At 37.9% G+C, this 21,495-nt stretch overlaps 3 protein-coding genes across 7 annotated transcripts; 1 reads left to right on the top strand and 2 right to left on the bottom strand.

Moving 5' to 3' along the window:
- Positions 1-530: 530 nt before the first annotated feature.
- Positions 531-9,477, top strand: gtf2f1 (general transcription factor IIF, polypeptide 1). Of its 4 annotated transcripts, none has more exons than XM_042504659.2 (14): positions 531-619; positions 1,180-1,243; positions 1,950-1,996; positions 2,100-2,172; positions 2,562-2,755; positions 3,552-3,722; positions 4,432-4,637; positions 4,873-5,023; positions 5,141-5,196; positions 5,820-5,951; positions 6,054-6,124; positions 7,649-7,787; positions 7,936-8,074; positions 8,885-9,477. In XM_042504659.2, exons 2-14 carry the CDS (start codon positions 1,232-1,234, stop codon positions 9,087-9,089), a joined length of 1,596 nt encoding a protein of 531 aa, XP_042360593.1. In that variant the 5' UTR covers positions 531-619; positions 1,180-1,231; the 3' UTR covers positions 9,090-9,477. The 4 variants fall into 4 exon arrangements, with proteins under 4 accessions (XP_042360593.1, XP_087947377.1, XP_042360594.1 ...); XM_088091251.1 differs by lacking the exon at positions 531-619 and adding an exon at positions 656-674; XM_042504660.2 differs by lacking the exon at positions 531-619 and adding an exon at positions 813-973.
- A 615-nt stretch (positions 9,478-10,092) lies between these two features.
- Positions 10,093-15,622, bottom strand: LOC121956450 (GDP-L-fucose synthase-like). Of its 2 annotated transcripts, XM_042504662.2 has the most exons (11): positions 14,680-15,622; positions 14,269-14,443; positions 14,072-14,186; positions 13,835-13,963; positions 13,270-13,343; positions 12,546-12,679; positions 12,361-12,425; positions 11,486-11,552; positions 11,266-11,345; positions 10,496-10,595; positions 10,093-10,259 (listed from the first exon to the last, which is right to left on the bottom strand). In XM_042504662.2, the coding sequence occupies exons 2-11, from the start codon at positions 14,421-14,423 to the stop codon at positions 10,204-10,206; spliced, it is 975 nt and encodes a 324-aa protein (XP_042360596.1). In that variant the 5' UTR covers positions 14,424-14,443; positions 14,680-15,622; the 3' UTR covers positions 10,093-10,203. The 2 variants fall into 2 exon arrangements, with proteins under 2 accessions (XP_042360596.1, XP_042360597.1); XM_042504663.2 differs by lacking the exon at positions 14,680-15,622 and having other exon boundaries at positions 14,269-14,652.
- Positions 15,623-15,756: 134 nt separating this feature from the next.
- Positions 15,757-21,112, bottom strand: alkbh7 (alkB homolog 7, RNA demethylase). The gene is made up of 4 exons (XM_042504664.2): positions 20,716-21,112; positions 19,103-19,276; positions 18,805-18,929; positions 15,757-17,827 (listed from the first exon to the last, which is right to left on the bottom strand). Exons 1-4 carry the CDS (start codon positions 20,986-20,988, stop codon positions 17,707-17,709), a joined length of 693 nt encoding a protein of 230 aa, XP_042360598.1. The 5' UTR covers positions 20,989-21,112; the 3' UTR covers positions 15,757-17,706.
- Positions 21,113-21,495: the final 383 nt, after the last annotated feature.

Here is a 21,495-nt window from a genome sequence, read left to right on the forward strand (position 1 = left end):
TGTTCAAAATAAAGACACATCAGTCGATTGATCAATCAGAACTGAATAATAGAAACACAACTTATTATTATTATTATCATCGTTATTTTTTCTTTCGTTTATTTATTTATTTATTTATTTATTTATATGACGTTTGACCTGTAAGTCATGAATATTTACTGCCCTCCAGAGGTCACTATAATGAACTGCAGCACTTAAATTAAGGCCAATTGTTAAAAATACATAGAACTTTATATTAGTATGATTATCATAAACAAAAACAGTAACACCAATAAAGATAGTAACTGTTAACAAGTACACTTTAATGACAATTTTGTGGCCAGAAGACCAGTGTACCGTGCTTTAGATTTAGCTATATTTCTGTGTCAAGGCGAAGATGATAAATAAATCGGACTGAAACAATAGAAATAAAATAAATAGTATTGTGATATGTATATATGTGTAATATTGTGATGTTTTTTTTCCATGTGGTACCTTACTGATAACTTGAAAGCAGCTCAAATCCAGCGTGACCCCATGACCTAAACGAAGAAGGAAGGAGCGGACTGCTAGGAACCATATTACGAGTCTACGTTTCCTGTAGAATATTTTAAAGGACGGAACAAGTACTGTGCTGCCGGTAAGTCAGAACGAGCTTTTTTTCTACTTTTATTTATTTACTACTCTCGATTTCTGTATGTACGCATAGTTTTATTCGAGTATCCATAATTTAACATTAACGCCTCGCGAGTTTGAAGCGGCATTATCCTAGCAACATTAGCATTAGCCACTGCGGCTAAAACGGCTTGCTAAGCGTGTTTCTGCTGTTTATGTTAGCATTAGGTCTAAACAAAACACCGCTCAGAGTAAAACGTTTTATGTCGCTTTTACTGACCACCGTATTAGTAATATAACGCCAGTAAACCCTTAATGGAAACAGTAGGCCATGGTTCTCCGTAAACATCATGTGCTGCTACAGTGGATTAAGCTAAATGTAATTTGTCAGCTCACTCATTGAAACTCGCTGTTGTTCCATAAGCTAGGCTACATAAACACTCTTTAAACAGCTGGTACGGATAAACGTCCACCTGCAGACAGCAAAATGATGAATTAGTGCTATGTACACTTTGCTTTGTTTTCGCATTTAACCTGGTTAAAGGCTGTTAATAACGCAACTCTTCTTTTTAATATTGTACCCAGCTTACCTTGAGCAACTGCCGGAGTGTTATTAAATCCACACAAACGACCAACCATGACTTCACTGGTAAGATTTGTTTCTACTCTCAACTACAAAATTCAAAATGACACTACCTTACTAATGTTAGGTAGCTGATAATGCATAGCCTCTTCAGGTATCATGAAACAGCTTTTAACCCCTTTGAAACTTGAGCAAATTGAATCGCTTAAGAAACATGGGAGAAAGGCAATGAGCGACTTCATCAGGAAAAAAAACACAAATTAGCAAGGAATTAGTAAAAATAAATTTCAAGAAAATGACCTAAAAAATAAGCACACACAAAAACGTAAAAACGTTTTTTTTTTTAAAAAAGCAAATTGCTTGGAAAAAGTACTTAAATTTAAATGTAGTTAACTTAAATACATAATTATAAATAAATATTTATTTAATGTTTTTTTCTGTCTTTTTTTTCTTATTTTCAGTTAATTTTCTTGTCAGTTTCTTGCAATTTGCAGGACATCTGTTGCCAATTTGCCTTTTTGGCCATGTTTTCAAAAAAAAAAAATTAAACCATTAGGTTTTAAAGATTCGAATGCATGTGAAAGGTGTCTGAATGTACCACAAGGAACTGAGGTCGATCCAGGTTTCAGAGGGTTAATTATTATTTAGCTCAGTTTAAAAGATGATGTGGTCTTTTTGTTACTGCATATCACTTAAATAGCATTGAAGGTGGAATAAAACAAAGTGCTGAGACAAAGTAAAACAAACCTCTGAATCTTTTTTCGTATTGCAGGGGAGCAGCAGTTCCTCAGCTACAGAGTACACTGTGCGAGTACCCAAGTGAGTAATATTCACTGACAAGTAAATGTCCAGAGAACAAGCCCTGTGTATCAAAAAGTCAATGATTTTTTTTTTTTTGCATTTATGTGTGTCTTTCCCATAGAAATACCAGCAAGAAGTATAACATCATGGCTTTCAATGCTGGGGACAGAGTCAACTGTTCAACCTGGACACAGGTAGGCTTCATGTCAGTATGTCCACTCATGACTGGTAGTTTTTACTGCTCTCCTTGTTCAGTTGGGCACAGAGTGAGAGAGAAATGAATTAATTAATGTTTATTTGAAAGAGACACATTATATTATTGAAAATAAATATAAAATACAAATTTAAATTGCCAGAATAAGCAGGACTGTTAATTTACATCCGTAGTCCCTTGGCAGGTAACAGACAATAGAAACAAAAAAAGGAAAAAGGATTTTCATATTCAATTCATATAGGGAACAAAAGTGCAGTAACAGTAGCAATGTAAACTTTATGGCATGAAGTGCATGTTAGTTTGTACCCTAAAAAGGACTTCCAGAAAATCTGACGTTGTCTTAACATCCTCCTCCCTCTCCATTCCCAGGCTCGTATGGAAAGAGACATGAGTGCTCGGCGGATATATGGGGAGGAAGAGACAGCTGAAGGAGCAGCTGGCAGTGAGTTTGGCAAAAAGCAGCGTGAGGAAGCGCGGCGGAAGAAGTTTGGTATTGTGACACGTGAGTTCAAAGTGGAGGACCAGCCCTGGATTCTCAAGGTCAATGGCAAAGCCGGCAAGAGGTGGGTAGAAATTTTTATCCCCTGATGCACTCTCATTTTCAGCAACATACTCTGGAGGGAACACACATATGTATGATGTAACTGCAACTGACTGACTTATTTATCCAAATGTCTCAACCATCTACTTGGAATCTGTCAAGGTTTTTAAGGAGAAAAGCTCATGTAAATTATGTTCTTTGTAGGGGTCGACCGATATTGATTTTTCAGGACCGATTTGTACTGATTATTAGTACTTGATGAGACCGGTTACCCTTTTTTGGAATCAGTATGCATTCACAATATTTCTGTCGAAATTTAAATTTGGAATATGACAAGCTCCCACACAAAACTTTGTTTAAATGCCTCTAGCAAATGATTAATAAAAACTGAAACTTTCAAAATCCTATTCAGTTCAGTTCCCTGCAACCTTTTTTTAATAAAGTTCAGTGAAAATTTTATATTAAAAAAAATGAATGAATAAAAATATTTCCCTGAGGTTTTTCAAAGTAGAAGTTCCTCCCATGCTGACACGTTCTTTGCATGTATTGCAAACTGCTTTCCCTAGTGATGGTTGAGTGTGATACACAGACTTTTTCATTTATCAATTTTATTGGCAATCATTAAAATAAAATGCTGATACAGATAGTCGGCAAAAGGCCAAATATCAGCCTGTTAATCGGCCAGGCCTGATAATCTGTCTACCCCTAGTTCTTTGTACATGTTAAAGTTAGTTCATGATACCCAAATTGGTATTGAGACCATACACGCTGGCAACTGTTTTCAGTCATCGTCACAGCTATTCTCTCCCTCTGCACAGGTTCAAGGGTCTAAAGAAAGGCGGTGTCACGGAAAATGCCTCCTACTACATCTTTACACAGTGTCCTGACGGAGCTTTTGAGGCTTTCCCTGTCCACGGCTGGTACAACTTCACACCGCAGGCCAAGCACCGAACTCTCACAGCTGAGGAGGCTGAGGAGGAGTGGGGCAGGTGAGAGAAAGGAGCGATGTTTGTTTGTAGTAAAGAAAAAAAAAAGTAGTTTACTCAGCTGGTGCATGTGTGTCAGACACATTGTTTGAGCTAAGTCCTTGAAGTGTGTGAATTCTGAGAAGAAGAAAAAATCAAGTACTGGAATACCCTGAACATAGCACCCTTTATAACAAAGTGCTTAAAAAGTCCTTGAAATTCCAATGGACCACATAAGACTCTTGTATTTTAACCAAAGTTGTGGTTTTTTTTAAAATCACAAATTGGTCAAATTTTTCTTTTTCTTTTTTTTTTTTTTTAACTCTGACGTGTCTCCATCTCAACAGCAGTGTGCTCTCCCTCTCCTTTCTTTCATACCTTAACGATTTTATGATGTCCCACCCCTATTTTTTTATTTTTTTTAACTTTACTCCAGCGTCAACGAAGCCAGTAGACCTATGCTGACATGGAAAAACTTAACATGACTAATCCTAATAAGTCAGCTTGTCACCTTTATTTGTTTTTCTCTTTCTTTTTAGCGATAAGAAACCTTTCCCTGAGAAGAGAGACATAGATCACATAGTTTAAGCTTAATTCAAAAAATATATATTTGAAAATTAATCAGTTGCTTTTAATGACAATCAAAAAAGAGTACTTGAAAGTACTTGAATTTCATTTTTACAGTCTGTATGAACACTGCAAACACTTCCGTAACATTCTGCTCGTTTTACAGAAGGAACAAGGTGGTGAATCACTTCAGCATCATGCTGCAGAGACGTCTACGGGAGCAGGAGCGTGGAGAGGATGAAGAGGATGAGAACGAGAAGTCGGGGAAGAAGAAAAAGAAGGGGGGTGGGAGAGGTGGAGACCTACGCATTCATGACCTGGAAGACGACCTGGAGATGAGCAGTGATGACAGTGACAGCAGTATGGGGGAAGGTAAAGAGACTTCATTTGGAGGAGTGTTAGGTGGAAAAAGGGATATTCAGGCACTGGTTAGATGGAGTTCACCTACACATATGACCCACATTGTTTTGATGCAAAGCTGGTTGAAAACTGGCGAAATATCCCTTTAAACAGGATTTGTATCATTCAGTGCTGTTTTATTCTGCCATTCAAATCTGCATTTTCCTGTCATGTTTGTTTTTCCCTAACCTTTCTCTTCATTGGACAGATGGAGAAAGCAAGTCAAAAGTGAAGAAAGAGACGGCAAAAGCAAAAGGAAAGAAGAAGAAGAAAAAGAGCAACGACAAAGAGGCATTGGAGGACAGCGATGACGGGGACTACGAGGGTCTAGAGGTGGATTACATGTCAGATGAAAGCAGGTCGGATCCATCGCGTTGTTGCACTCAAAGACTCCACCTTGATGGACACTATTTAAATGTTTTCATTAGTTACGTTTCGTCTTTCACTAGTATGTAATTCTGTTTTTCCAAAAGCAGCTCGGACGAAGAACCGGAGAAGGGAAAGCCCAGCAAAGGAGAGGACCTCCCGAAAGGTGAGACTGTCTGCAGCTGAACATTATTGATCGACAAATATAGAAAACGACACTGGTGACATTTTGCATGCAAGCAGGATCACTGGGCTAGAAGCTTGGCCTGTATACTTGTTGTACATATGAGTATAATGAGATGTTCTTCAGTCTTTAACCCCTCTAAACCTGGATTGACATCAGTTTTCTTGTACTGCCTTCAAATGCCTTTCACAAGCTATTCTACCCTTTTTTTCCCCAAAACATAAGGAAAAAAGGCAATGTCCAACTTGGCTAAAAATGTTCCACTAATTGTAAGAAATTAGTTAAGGGTTACAAGAAATGAACCTAAAAATGTATTCTAAAAAGAGGGGAGGATTATTAATAATAATTATACATTGGACTTATACAGTTCTTTTCTGGATACTCTGAGACACTTTACAAAGGAAACAACAAAAACATCAGATTAGATTTGAAAATGATTTTTTAAAAAATAAGGGAAAATGTTCAGGAAACTATATTTATCATTATAATTATTTTGTTGATGTTGAAGAACAAAAATACTATTTATAATATGTAATTATTTTTATATATAATATAATTCTATTTTTAAAAAAACTGTTTTCCTTCCAAATTATTGTCCTTTTAAGGGATTGATGAGGCATCTGAAAGTGAGGAAGAGAGTGAAGAGGAGAAACAGAATGAAGAGGAAACAAAGGAGGAGGATGAAGAAGAGGAAGGAAAGAAAACTCCGGTCCAGATGGAAAAGAAGAAGAAAAAAGGTACAGGACTGCTTGGAGACAGATGAGGGTTTGATGACATACATACTTTAATTATTTCTTAATAAAGTTATTTTATGACTTGTGTGGTTCTGTGTATCACAGACAGCAGCGGCGAGTCGGAGAGCTCAGATGACAGCGACATCGAGGGAGAGACGGCCTCCGCTCTGTTCATGGTGATTAGTGTGTGTGTGTGTGTGTGTGTGTGTGTGTGTGTGTGTGTGTGTGTGTGTGTGTGTGTGTGTGTGTGTGTGTGTGTGTGTGTGTGTGTGTGTGTGTAAATGAATATTTGAGCAGTTTGGATTTTATGTCATGATGCTCACCTTGATCATGACAGAATGAGCATTTACTAACACCCTTACTCTAAAAAAGCTAGGATGCTGTTGTGTAAAACGTAAATAAAAACAGAATAAAATGATCTGCAAATTTTAAAATATAGTAAATTCAGTGCACTACAAAGACAAGATATTTTATGTTCAAACTGATAAGCTTCATTGTTTCTTTATAAAGACACTCCCTCTGAATTTAATGCCCACAACACGGTCCAAAAATGTTAGCACAGGGGCATGTTTACCACTCTGTTAACATCACCTTTTCTTTTAACAACACTCGGTGAGCAATTGGGAGCTGAGGACACTGATTGTTGAAGATTTTAAAGTAAGATTTACTTCTCAAGATTCACAATCCCCGAATCTTCCAAAATTAAAGACTGTGTGTGGGGCCAAAATCCCATCTGAACACTGAGAGATTTGTGTCTTTATACAGGAGCCGTCCTGAAGCTGGCATTGCAAATAAAGGCTTCTCTAAGTATTACATTTATTTCAGCTGGTATGTGCAATACTACATCAGTATAGTTTTATTTAATAAAACCAGTGTCTAGTCTAATTTTCCGTAAATAGCTGGTGCTTGAAGTACTGACACTCATTAGACACAAATGTAAGTCCTCGAATACCTTGAAAATCAGACATTTATCAGCTTGGTCCTTGAAAATTACTTGAATATAATTAAGAGGAGAACAGAATGATGAATTATGTTATGATTTATATCTGATAAATGTTTTAAACTAGGAAGCAAAGAAAGGCCGTGATAGCAATATTTGCTGATATCATATTAGCACTAATAGGTTGGTAAACACCAGTAAATAGTCAGCACCAGGATGTTTTGGTTGCCTCCAAAACACTCACACCACAGCAACATCAGCATGAGTTTTGAGCTGTGATTCAGCAGTAAATAAGCAGAAGCTAATTAACAATAAGCTGACTTTTGGCCCCGGCAGCATGTTTGCTCCATTTATGAAAGCTGCACAATTTTATAGCAGCAGATGGTCGTGAAGAAAACAACTCCGTCATTCAAAACAGTTCTTTAAAGTCCTTGAACTTGACTCGACTCCATCTGTATGAACCCTGTGGATTGGAAATATGTTTATTGAAACATTTTTTTGGACATGTTGAAGGCTTACATCCCCCATTGTACACAAATGATTTGCAAATTGTTGCATCTGTTTTATGAATGTTGTACAGATGCTCTTTTGGTGTCGGGGTTGTAAGAATCAATAATCTGGCTAAGTCACAGCTTTAGTAAAATGATGAATATGTACTAGTCTGGGGGAGTGAATGTATGAATGGTTCTACATTTCCATTCTTTGTAGTGTTTTTTTTCTCATTGTTTTCATCCAACATCTCTTTCTTTCCCCATCTCAGAAGAAGCGCACGCCTCCAAAACGTGGAGGACGTGGCTCTGCAGGCAGCTCCAGGACTGGTAGTCGTCCCGGGACACCATCCATAGACTCTGCCTCCACCTCCAATACACTCCGTGCTGCTGCCAGCAAGCTGGAGCAAGGTGTTTGCTCATACACCACTTCATTATAATTAGATCAGACACATGACATATTAATGTATTGATGGGAAACTTTTAAAAGTCACCATCAATTTTGAAACTTGAGTCCCTGTTTTTGTTACTCCATTCCAACTAAGTCTCTTTCCCGCAGGTAAGAGACAGACTCCGGGTCCCAGCACTGACTCACCAGCTGCCAAACGGCTGAAGATGGAGCCCAGCAGTCAGAGCCCTGCTCCCTCTGGGAAGAGTACGCCACAACCCATATCAGGAAAATCTACTCCTAGCTCAAGGTACACTGTTATCAGTCTTCCTTTATGCATCTAAGAAATATTAAGTTATTTACTTATATTCATGAAAAAGTCATGGAGTTTCCCAATTACATTTTCCAAGCCTGGAAAAGTCATGGAACGAGTAAAAATCATTGAAAGTTTTGGAAAAATGTTGGAAATTTGTTGCCTGTAATAAATTAAATGACATTAATGTAACATAACAGTTACTTTATTTTCTGAAGCTGACAACCTAACATAGCTCTAATATGTGTTGACATGTGACAACATTTTGGTTGTTTTTGTTTATCATGAAATTTTCTTCATTTTCTCCCCCTTCATGTATGCCGTCATGTCATGTCAGACAATTTTTAAGCACATTTGGCTTTTTTTTGCAACTTTTTAATAGAACACTTGGGGCGATTTTATTTTATTTATTTATTTTTTCCTTAAATTTGTTAAGGTAAGTCTTCTGAAAAAACAATGCCAAATTACAACAAAATCATAAATTACTGGATTTTCAAAATTTCAGATTGTCCTTCAAACATAATTTATCTCACATCCCACAGATCTCCTATTAGATAATAGAAACTTTGTGGGATAAATTATGTTTGACCAGAGTGTGAATCTAATTTTTGAAAACCACCAAGAGGGGCAAGAAAAAAAATATCTTTGGGGTCCCTGAAAAGTCATTGGATAATACTGGCATTTTGTCCATGATAATGTGTGGGAACCCTGAATATTCTGAAAATACAAAATATAAAAAAAAAAGTGTAGCTGGTTGTCTGTGAAGACGGTAAAAACTATGTTCTCTTCTATTCCTCTTCTCCACAGCGATGTGCAGCTAACAGAGGAAGCGGTGCGGCGCTACCTGATCCGTAAACCGATGACCACCAAAGACCTGCTGAAGAAGTTCCAGACCAAGCGCACAGGTTTGAGCAGTGAGCAGACTGTCAACGTGCTGGCACAGATCCTGAAGCGCCTCAATCCTGAGCGCAAGAACGTAAACGACAAAATGCACTTTTACCTCACCGAATAACCGATGGAAGAGAGGTGAGGAGTGGCGGGGGTGTGGAGGATGGAGGATGGAGGAGGGAGGGAACGTCTGACATGGACCCCCGGAAGAGGGGTTTGTGTCTGTTTTAAAACAGGATGTGTGCCACCAGTAGTTGAAACTGTCATCACAGGTGGCATTCACGAAAAGGTATTTTGTCAGGCATCTTGAATTTGTTTTTCATATCTTGAAATCTCCTATTAAATAATAGAAACTTTGTTAATGTTGACTGAAAAACATCTCGATCTGTATGATTACGAGATGTAAATTTTTCTCTATGTGTGAACAGTTTAACTTAGAAATTAATGAATGAAAAAAAGGCCCTAACTTGTTTTTCTTAAGTAGTTTTTTTTCCAATAAAATGTAAAATCTGCTGCTGGTTAAGGCCTAACTCTTTGTACCCCATCCGTCATATGTATTATGGTTTTAAAAACAACTTTCTTTTGCTCTTATCAGGACATACGGCAACATGCTGTCTTGGCTTTTTGATAATTTGTTATACACATATTAGTGTATGGAAATTTAATACAGAAAAAACATTTGATAAAGATGCTTAACAGAAAACTGAAAAAGGTTAAAATAAGCAATCTTCAAATATGAAATAAGGTTTTATAAACAGATGTTTTAAAAAAAAAAATTTAATTGAAGCGCACACACAAAAAAAACACATCTCTTGCATCCTAAGGAAGAGGGGTGTTCAGCCGTTTGTGCTGTGTTTTGATAGATACTCCATATTTGCATATGAGGGAGTGAGAGATTATTATGGGAGTGTTGGGATCATGATAAGTCCCCTGTTTCTGATTTTTTTGACTATTAGATTACGGTCCCTATTTTTCAGAATTGTTAAATAATTCTAAATAATGAAACAAAGATTGTTTTAATTAGATGTTTAATTAAGATAAGTGTAGCTAAATTACCCCTCTAATATTACCTCAATGTGAAATTCTTTAGAGATTAAAAGCTGAAGAGGCTCAAATACAGTCAAGAATATGTTCAGCATTATTTAATGTGGCACTGAATAAACCGATGTTGCACAGCGATGACAACTTGCTTGACACCAAAATCAAAGAATAGTGTTAATTTTCAGCTTAGTGTTCGGTCACTGTCGGGCAGTGTCGTAGTTTTCCACGAACCAGTCGCAGGTCATCTTCATAGCTAGAAGGACATAAAAATACAAAAACAAGTCACCATCAGCAGACTGAGGGTGCATGCAAATATTCATTCAAAGCTCTCATTTGTATGTTCAGGAGCACAGACTGCCGTTGGCAGGCAAAAAAAATCTTTGTGTGTGTGCTGCCTTGGTGCTATAATTGTGTAGAGCAACTTTAATTTTTTTTACCCTGCATTCAAGATTTCGTTAAAATTGTGAGTACAGTGTTGTGAACCCTGACCTTCTTTAAGGGGTGTAAAGGTGAATTCGGGGAGATAGCGTCTTAGCTTGGCATTGCTGGCTGTCTTCTTCATCTGGCCATCTGACAGGGTGGTGTCAAACTGATGCTTGGAGTTAAGGGGAGACTGGATTTTAACTCTGTGTGTTTTGAGCTTAATAGGCTACATGCAGCATAGTATCATTTTAGTTATTACTAAAACAACAACAGTTTATTTGGAAAAATACGGTATTTCCTTAAGTTTTGATTGCTCAAAAAAGCAAATTTTGCACAGCAACATCTAATCACATGTTTTGCGTTCAAGCCAACAACTCCTTATAGAGCTCCTGTAGGAAGGGACAGTTCACCTCAAAATAAAAAATACAAACTTTTCCCCGTACTCACGAAACATTCTACATTGTAGATAGCACTACAATCTACAATGTAGAATGTTTCGTGAGTTAGAGTGTTCGAGATATCGGCCGTAGATATGTATCATGTGTTCTATAGAATATAATGGAATTAGAACTAGATGGCACAATAATACATTTGGAAAACTCAACAGCAATATCTCCACCACTTGATAACTCACCTAAAAAATCTAGACTGATAAATAGAACTACAGGTAAAACATGTATTTTTTTAATTTTGGTTTGAACTGTAGTTTTAACAGTTTGCTACTGATATAGCATGTGCTGTTCACAAAAACATCTCGGAACTAAAACTATAGATGCAAACATATGTCAATATGATGAACTGGTCTGTAGGATCATTGGTTAATGTTGAAAGGATACATTTATTTTGCCCGTGAAGTCCAGAGCCTTTGCAATCATGTCCACGGCCTCTTTGATTGAGATTTCATCCTCTTCACCCACTGTCAAGACATTCATGGTGAATATATTAACTATACATACAGTGATAGTGTCTCGCCCTTTTCACTTCCTTTACACAATCAGAAAGACACCCAGAATGCATTATAATGCTTGCTAAGGGCGAGCATAGCAGTGCACTCACCAGAGAGGATAATGGGGTCAATTTCTTCATATTCTCTCAGGACCCAAAGGATTAGACGACCCAAATCCTGAGAGTAAACAGACAGTAGAACAAGGCCTCTTTAGCTGACATATAACAATATTGTACTTATTATGCTTTTATTATTTTGCCTTCACGTCAGCGATAGTCGAGGTTGGAGGCATTATGTTTTCGGGTTGTCCATCCATACGGCACATTCTTGTGAATGCGTTATCTCAAGATAACCTTGAGGGAATTTCTTCAAATTTGACACAAACATTCACTTGGACTCAACAATAAGCTTATTAGACTTTGGTGGTCATAGTTCAAGGTCCCTGTGACCTAATCTGTCTCATTCTTGTGAACACAATATCTCAAGAAAACTTTTTTTCAAATTTGGCACAAATGTTTATGTAGACTCAAGGATGAAGTGATTAGATTTTGGTGGTCAAAGGTCATGGTGACAGTGACCTTGTATCTGTCTCATTTTTGTGAACACAATATCTGAAGATGGCCTCAAGCGAGTTTCCTCCAATTTGGCACAAACATCCACTTGGAATCACAAATGAACCACTTAGAATCTGATAGTCAAAGGTCAGGGTCACCATGACCTCATTAAACAATGCTTTTGGCCATAACTTAATAACTTTGGTTGCCCATTTTGAAACTGTGATGATTGTGTGGATCTTCAGTGTGCGAAGTGTCCGTGTTATTGTTTTCATAGACATTGATTTAAACTGAAAGTGCAGCTTGACTGGTGCGCAGAGGCGTCCAACCGTATGGCAGCATATCTAGTTTTATAATTATAAAGTAAGACCAAGATAGACACATTATTCAAATTAGTCAAATCTGTGGTCATTTTATATTGATAGTCATACCAGAGAGTAGATAAACTGTCTTCTAGGACCTCCGGAGCCACAAACAGTCAGAGGAGTTCCTTCCTCTGTGAAAAAGACACAAGAAGACAGACTCTGTTACCTGGTTATTGTCTTTCTGTATGTGTTAAACACTGCTTGCATTCTGCATGTGTATCAAGATTAATTAGTGTGTCTGAGTTAATCACTTTTGGCCTTGTATGTCTTGTTCACAAGTGCTGACAGCACGTGACCATTGTCTATGCTGAAGTTGTCATAGGGGCCAAACACATTGGTGGGGATGACTGCTGTGTAGCGACGACCATACTGCTGAAAGTATGCCCTGTCAACACATGGACACATAGAGATTCAATAGAAAAACAGTCGCACAGATCAGCATTGTTCTGCAGGCATTCAAGGTTCAAGGTAATCTTTATTATCCCCTAGGAGCAATTAGCTGTGCAGCCAGCAGTATGCACAATCATCAAGGAACAATACATAAAGTGCAAAATATTATACTGACATTTAACACAGTAATATACTACCATGTTTGTTTTTCCCCTCACTGGTGCAAATGTGTGGAGGTCTAACGACATGTCTCCCCTTTTCAACTGCCTACCTCCAACAATAACAAACACAAGGTTAAAGTCCTTGTGTAATGACATTACTTGAACAAGAAACTTGATCCCTCCTAGAGCCCATTTTACTTTGTGATACTGGCGTCAGTTATGAATGTTTTCAGAGTCGCAGAGTAGTGAATTGTATTTAGGCCTAAAGTCACGACCCCACATTAAATAAAAACTACAAAAGGCAAAAGAGAAACGACTTGCCTGAACAGGTGCTGCCTCCCCAGCCCTTTGTTGAGCATGAATGCATGTCAGATGTACCCATGTGTCTACACCACACCCCTGTTTGCAGTGCACAGCTGCTTACCTGTTCTGAACATCAATCATCCTTTTAGCATGGGAGTACCCGAAATTGGAGTCATGAGGAGGTCCATTGTGGATCTGTGAGAGTGGGGCATGACAGGCAGGATAAAGTGAAATGAGTGCCAAAGTTATAATAATTGCACTTAATTTCATCGTTCTAAAGCAACACTGCACCCTGATAACTGTGTTCCAATGGTCATGATATTCCTGAAAAAAAGTTATGACATTAGAAAAACTGCTTTCCGGGCCTGGAAAAACTTTATTATTATTAATAGAAAGTTCTCAAAAAGTTTTGAATATACATTCTTTTATAGTTTTGAATGTACATTTATTGTTTAATCCTTTAAAACCTGAGCAAATTTGCTTGATTTTTTTCAAAAACATGGGAAGGCATATGGAAGGCAATGAGCAAAGAAAGAAAAAATGACCCAAAAATTAGCAAGTAATTATTAAAACGTACAAGAAAATTACCTGAAAACTAGTTTGAAAAAAAAAACAACCAAGAAACAAGAAGCTAAGATGTTCAGATGAATTGCATTGAGTAAACAAAGGTTTAAATAAAAGCTTACCATGGTCTCATCAATGGGGTATGTGGTTTTGTCAGGGAAAATGCAACTGGACAGGCAAGACACCACCTTGGTGACACCCATCTCGTGAGCCGTTTGTAGTACATTGTCATTGATTTTGATGTTGTCCCTCTGTGAAGGTGTCAGACTGTCACTGACTGGCCATTAAATCTCAGACAATGTAGATATTTCTCTGTAGACCTCGCTTTTGCAGCCGTGTTGGCTCGTTCATAATCTCACCAGAAAGTGCAGGTTCTCCCTCATGTGTAGATAGAGTCCTCCGACTTTGGCAGCCAGGTGGATGACATGAGTGGGACGGTACTTCTCAAACACAGCCCTGGTTTGCCCAATATCTCTGGCCCAAAATCACATATATACAGATTTATTTTTTCAACATAGGTATAATGTGGTAGAAGAGTATAACTGCAGCAACTTACACAAGATCAGCATCTTTAGAGGAGAGAAAAATCCATTCTTCTCCCTCCAGTTTCGCGACTTCCTGCTGCACAACATGCTCAATGGCTTTGCCCACTAATCCCGATCCACCGGTCACCAGGACACGCATTGGCCCTGCTTTAGTCTCTGTTGCCATCTCTTATATCTGTGCTGGCTCTTCAAGGTGAAAAATACATCAAAAATAATGGGGAAATTAGACCAAAAATAGGTTCCATGATTCAAATAAATATATTTCTTATTGCATTATTATAAATCCATTCAGCATAAATTTGCTGCATTCACGTGCTCTAATAAAAGAAGATGAGCCAAATTATTATGCAAATTTAGATATAATATTAACACAAATTCAAGACACTGAGCTGAAGAAATGCAAGTGATATAAAAGTCCTTACCTATGTGTTAAAGGCTGAAGGAAGTGTGGACATCACTGGAGAGTGTTTGCCTTCCTGCAGGCAGTCCTGTCTAACTAGTACATCAATCATTTGCATACTAAGTATTGTTTTCAGCCTGTCCCCCCTTCACTTAAGAATGATGAGTGGTGTTTAGGTGTGTGAGGTGATTAGAGACTCCTCCTCCTACAACATGTCTCTGCCTTTTGATTCACAGAGAGGATAAGCTGCCACCATCTACTGGCCATAATGTGTTTTGGAATGAACTTTTTTAATGTAAAATGCATTTATGCCGATTAGTGCAAAGTTAAAATTTCAGTCGACTCATATTCATTATGTTTAAGAACTTAAACTAGGATTTCATGCATGTATTTTATCTCTGTGAAACCTGGAGCAACATCAGTTTTCTTGTGCTGCTTTCAGACCTCTTTCATATGTTTTTAAACTTTTGAGCTTTTAGCAAAGTAATGTGATTTCTCTTTCAAAACATGGGGGGACAGCAATGAGCAACTTGGTAAGAAATGTTCAACAAATTGCAAAAAAAAATGTCGATGTAGAAAATGATTTTTTAAGAAGCTATAGCTTTTAGGAAGATTGTCCAAAGGTAAATAATGCATTTTTATAATTACATAATTGAAATTATGTTAAAAAACTGTCAGTTTGTATTTGGATTTAATATCAAGTGAGCTGAACTTTGCTCTGCAGCTTGAGGCAGACTACATATTTGAGCACATTCAGAGTGAGGAAGTAAGTGAAAAGCGCTCATATCTTCCTATTAAAAAAATACGCTGAAAGAAAGTATACAAGTACAGAAAAGTGATGGCAATACATTTAAACACAATTATGAATCAAAGGACCTTCCCTTCTTTTCAATGTTGAACCAACATGCATGAACAAATACTGTCTACAGCCTTCCCACACATTTTCAGACCAAATTTTAAAACTTTTCAAGGACCCCAAATATCCGTTTTTCTTCTTCTTTTCCCACTTGACTGACATTTTTCAAACATATAAGAATCAAACCTTATTCAAGCCTAATTTCAAGTAGCTGGCATACATGAAGAGAGAGACTGAATGGCATAATGAGCAAATACTTTAATAAACAGCTACAGAAAATAAATATGCCGTTATGTTAAATTGTGTAGAAGGTTATCCATTAAAGATTACTGTAACAATTCCATTATGCACAACAAAATTTCCTTCCAAAAAATGATTGTTACTAATGCCATGACATTTCCAAGCGTGGAAACTGTGATTGTGAAATTCTGTGACTTTTTCCAGGTTTACTATGACTATGGGAACCCTGTTCATGCATTTATTGCTGACATCCTTCTTTGTATTTATTTTATCTATACAGGAAAGGGATGAAAAGTAAAACTGGGTATGTTACAGTTAAAACTAGTTTTTCAGCAAGTTCCTGTTCAGAAGCACAAAAACACATTGCAATACAAACTCAAAACAGAAAAAAATGATCTCTGACCATTAGGTTTTTGGAACGCGGTGCAAGAATAAATGCTAGTTGATCTGGTGACATGTTCTTGTCTTGTGATGTGATGTGTGACCTGGAAGTAGAATAATTATAAGATGAAGCGGTTTTGGATCTGTAAAATTTAATGGCTAGACTATTTGTGATGTTTTGAAAAGTCGGGGGTTAGACTGTGAGAGTGCAGTGGTGAGTCCAAGCTAGCAGGTTTCTGTGGATCTCGTAAACTCTGTTGTGTATTCTTGCTTTCGGATCAGTGTTTTTTTTGTGGTGAGGGGCCAAACTGGGAGAGAGCAGGAGATTGTTGAGAGAATGACTGCATGTAAGTATGTGTCAATCCTTTTGACATCCTTTCCTTGCCGTAGTCATCGAAATGATTTCCAAACTACAGACAAGATGACACAGTTGCTGTGGAAGGTTGTGTTGAAACGTACTGTTTATTTCAATCAGCCATTGCAAAACTTTTTAAGATGCCCGACTGACAGAAGTTTGATAATAATGGGCTCCTTCTAAAAATATGAGCACTGTATGCATCAGTGCCAGTGCTGGTTCATTTTAGAATACTTTTTAATACTCTACTCTTTAATACTCTTCAATTTCAAATGGCATCAACACTTCACCATAGACTTACATCATAATAAATAAAGCACAAAAACAGATAGGACATAAGATATAAAATGCAGGATTTTCCTTCAAAAACAATATATACTCATTCAAAAGTAATCCCTCTCATCACTTGTGACCCACTAGGAGTTGTTTTTTTTCTGCAGAGACTCTGCCCTGTGCTTATTTTCACGTGTTTGGGAAGTTTGTAGGCGTTATAGGCGTGTACTCAGGTGAGGTCACGGCTTTGTAAAAAGGTAGTGACCTGGTGCCGCAGCAGGCATCCAAGAGACAGTGTCAAAAAAGTACAAATAGAAAGAGGTGAAACACCACACGAGTGTATCTGGGGTCGGCTTTTACTTTTGCTGGCGACCGTGTTTACAAACGGTAACTGACAATCCTGCATAGTGTACCTTTGAGGATATATGCTTTAAAGCTGGACTGCGGGACTTACAGTCACATTCAAGGCTGTGCCAAACGCTAATATCAAATTGTTTCAGTTTTCCCCAGTGACGATGTCCTAACCTACTCAGTGTATGGCCAAACAGACTAAGCTTTAACTTTATTTTTGCAAAACTTTGTGCATCTCCAACCTGTTTTCAGAATGACAGCAAGCCATTTCCTAAGCTCAGCTAGGAACGAGGTGAAAAATCCTAAGGAGCGTCCAAGAAAAGTATCTGAAATAGATGCTCCAAATCAAAAAGAAACATTGAAAGGAATAATTAAAGTCCAAAAAAGACTTAAAGACAAGAAGAGAGATGCGGTGAGCTCACCTTCTGGCACAAGCACGCATCGACGGCGCCTGTGTAATTACTCTCTCTGCCAGAGGGGTGACACAAAAGTTCCACAATCCAGCTTTAATATCTTAATGGAGATCACTGAAACTCTCTCGTTCCAAATTCAGGTTCTGTTCTTTTCATATCCAAGCTAAGTGGAACTGGCTGTTAGTCTGGAAGATTCCGGCAGATGACGGAGATTCGACGCAGCCGAGGCACTCTCTGTCCATTGAACACAGACTCCTCGTCTTTCAGGATCTCGTGAGTGAAGTTATATCTGGCCTCATCCCTGTACGGGTGTGAAGGGAACACCATAAAACACATTATCACACTGTGGCTGGGTTGCACCAACAAGGATTAATTTAATCTAAGTTTAGTTCTAATTAGAAATTTGTAAAACTTGGTTTAAGATGAGCAAATCCAGATTTAAAATTACGCAGAGCTCTGTTGCACCATTAAAAATGAATCTTGGTTTAATAAAGTCAATTTTATTTAGTTAAACAGACTTTAAACTGAGTTGAATCAATGAGAACAAGAGTCGTATAATGAATAGAAATACACATAATCATCTAGTAAGTATAAGAGAGAGGTGGAGGGTCTAGCTGCTTTTTTTTAACAATAAATGTTACATTGTTGCTTCCTTAACAGTGCTCATGGTGGCTCAGAGCTCAAAGAAGCTCAAAATTTTATTTCTTTGGAAAAAAAATGTTGGCAGAATTATTGGAACAATATTGCCAAATCATATAAGATTTTTAAATTTTTTTTTTTAAAAAGTCAGACAGAAGTCAGACTGTCAGCAGTACCGCTGTGTTTCTGACACGTGTTTTACAGTTGGCCAAATCTTCTTGTTCAGCTCCAAAACAGTTTCCTTAATAGAGGTACCTTGACAAAAATTCATCATCATCTTCATGAAGGTCATACAAGTTGAGTCCGTCTCTTAACTTTCTCCGAAGAACTTGATTATTTGCGAAATTCATCTCAAAAGCCTTTAAACCTCCTTAACTGTAGGTTTGAAGTAAGCCCTGGATCACAGCTTAAATCAAAGTTTAAAGTTTTAGTGCAACAGAATTACATTTAGCCTTAGTTTTGAGAAAAAAACTAAACTGACTTAAAGAGAGTTTTTTTAATTTAATCTCTCTGTTTTAATATTTAAGTTTGGTGCAACCGAATTTAAACTTAAACTGTGATTGAATCAGGTAAAGTAAAGTGAAGTATGATATAACTACAGCACACTCTGTAACAAAATATTTACAACATATATTGAACCTCAGAATGTAGAGGGAGAGTCGGGGCAGCAGCAGGTCCAGCCATTCGCTGGGGACGTCCTCATTCACCAAGCGCATGATACTGTCTGACAGGAGACTCAACCCAGCAATGGTGCTACCACAGAACTTAAAAAAACAGAGTGACAGTAAGAACACAGCAGAGTTGACAACACCGCCTTCACAAAAGGTTTTTCCAGTGGTTACAGTGCTGAGGATACTGTCTGTTTTAGAAACTATCATTTGTGATTGTCGGCTTTCTTTGTCGGGAAACAGATTTAAAAAAAAAAAGAGGACCATACCTTGACACTGTCAATGTGAGGCTTGATGTAGCCAGTCCTGTCCAGATCTAGAACGTGCACAGGCCCGAGGAGTGGGCTACCCTCAGGAAACGCCACAGATCGGACACGATTCAAGACCTCCTCGCACTCTGGCCCCCAGCTGACACGCTCAGTCTCTCGGTACCCGTGAATGGCCTGAAAGAGGTAAAGCAGATACAACACAAATAAGGTCAGTGACTTCTTCAGATTGTCCATAATTGTGGGAACCCTGAATATAACAGGAAAAATAGACTTTTCTTAACAAATTTAAGTCAAACGGAGTGAATAATTGATGTGCAAATGATCATTCTCTGAGTGAAGTATTCCTGATTTTGTGACATTGTATGTAATTGTTACTGCTACTAGCCATTAGCCTCTGGAAACTGGATTTTATTAAGAAATTTGCAGGAAAACTAACCACAAAAGTTAACATTATACCCAGACACGGGAAAATACAATGATATTCTTGCATGTTTGGAGGTTAAAAGTGTAGGCTCAAGACCTTTTGGATGTCCAGTGTTAAAAAGTTTACATTTTGTCTGGCTTTATTTTGGCATTATTGTTTGGCTCCTATAAATATGTTGCCTCTGCAAGAAACCCTTCTTGCCTCTGCTTTGCCTTTTTAGTCAAAGAACTTTGTAAACTCTGTCTTTAAATGTGCTATATAAATAAAGTTACTATTATTAATGGTAGTAGTAGTAGTAGTAGTAGTAGTAGTAGTAGTAGTAGTAATAGTTTTAATGTTGATTCAACAGTATGACAGAATTACACTTTATAAAGGTGAATTAGTGTTGATATATCTTTATCTCTGCACCAAGAGCTCCCTGGATCACTTTTGCGTTGTCATTAAACCTATATAAGACTAACTGTGGCTCATCAAATGTACTTTAATTATTCATCAAGATGAAGCCTGACCAAGAGTATAGGTTTTTTACATCACAAATATACCCACATATACAAATAAAGTAATCTCCCTGCTAAAAAAAAGAGAAAAAAAAAAAGTTTAGTTGGTTTTAGCTGGTCAAAGATGGTCTTAGATGGTCCTGACCCAGTCCTTGCTGGTCTTTGATGGTTGATGGTGTGACCAGCCTGTCAAGCTGTGTACATTTATCTTCATGCATAGCACATGACAGAAGACAACTGATTTATGCCCTTTGTTTTTCATACTTCCCCCTCATATTACTGTCATTTTTTCCACACTCAAGGATATTGATTTGGTTTCAGTTTTACAGGAACTTCATAAACCAGCTACAGTGACCATCACAACCTGGTATGACCAGCTAAATCATGAGAAAATATGCAAAAACATACCTTCAGCTGGTCAATAAAGCTGGTCAACCAGTTTAACCATGGTCTAACTGTTGTTTTGTTTTTCATAACTTGAACAATTTGAATTTGGACATAAATTGCCTTCCTATGTGACAGTCTAGCCTACTGCTGACAGCTGTAAGAGAGGGTCTATTTGTGGACGGCGTAGAGATAGGGCCGCAAAGTGGTGAAGCGGTCATTTCACTACTCGTAAAACCACCAAATAATTAAAGAAACTGTAACAAGTGTGCGCTGCAACTTCACGCACACTCATGACGGTAACTCACATCGTCCCAGTGGTCAAACTCGTAACGTTTCCTCTTCAAGCCTGACTCCAGCTCGCGCAGAAACGCCCCCTCCTCCTCCTCGCTGATGAAGGCCGCCCTCACCTCCACCTGTGCGGCAAATCTCTGAACGAGCTCGCGACTTGACCCGACGATGAGGCCCTCACGTGTGAGAGGTGACAGGCCGCCGCGGGCGAAGGAGCTCAGACAGCGGCGGTGACGGCGGTAAACATCCGGTTTGTGGATTCTTTTTAACACGGTGAGCAATAGTTTCATCCTTCTGTCTGTTTTTATTGTCACCAAAACTCGCTACACTATCCTGTTTACCCTTAAAGACGTTTTGTTTTTGTTGACAGAAATCAAGCCGTTATGTGGGACGCCATGTTGAAAACGCAATGCATTGTGGGGGACGTAGTTCAGCACATTAATCATTGACAGGATTCCTCTACCCAGGTTTTGAGTAAAGAAAACAATCAACGTTGAAAATGTTTCTAAATGTAAAAATGAGTAGAAATTAGAGACTATTTAAAATAATATTAAATAAATATTCTAAAAAAAATATTATCACCTGAATTATGGTGTGTTCATTGACAGAGTAACCTTGGGAAGGTGACATGCAGTCTCACACATTTCTGTGATTTGACCCTTTATATTAAGGACATATACTCTGTTATATACAGTGGTGGTATGTTACTAAGTACATTTACTCAAGTAGTTGAGTTTTGGGTTTTTTTTCATGCCACTTTATACTTTTACCCCACTACATTTCAAGGGAAACTTTTT

The sequence above is a fragment of the Plectropomus leopardus genome, chromosome 18 (assembly GCF_026936395.1).
Source record: "Plectropomus leopardus strain MGB_pleo_1.0 chromosome 18, ASM2693639v1, whole genome shotgun sequence".
Taxonomy (NCBI): Eukaryota; Metazoa; Chordata; class Actinopteri; order Perciformes; family Serranidae; genus Plectropomus; species Plectropomus leopardus.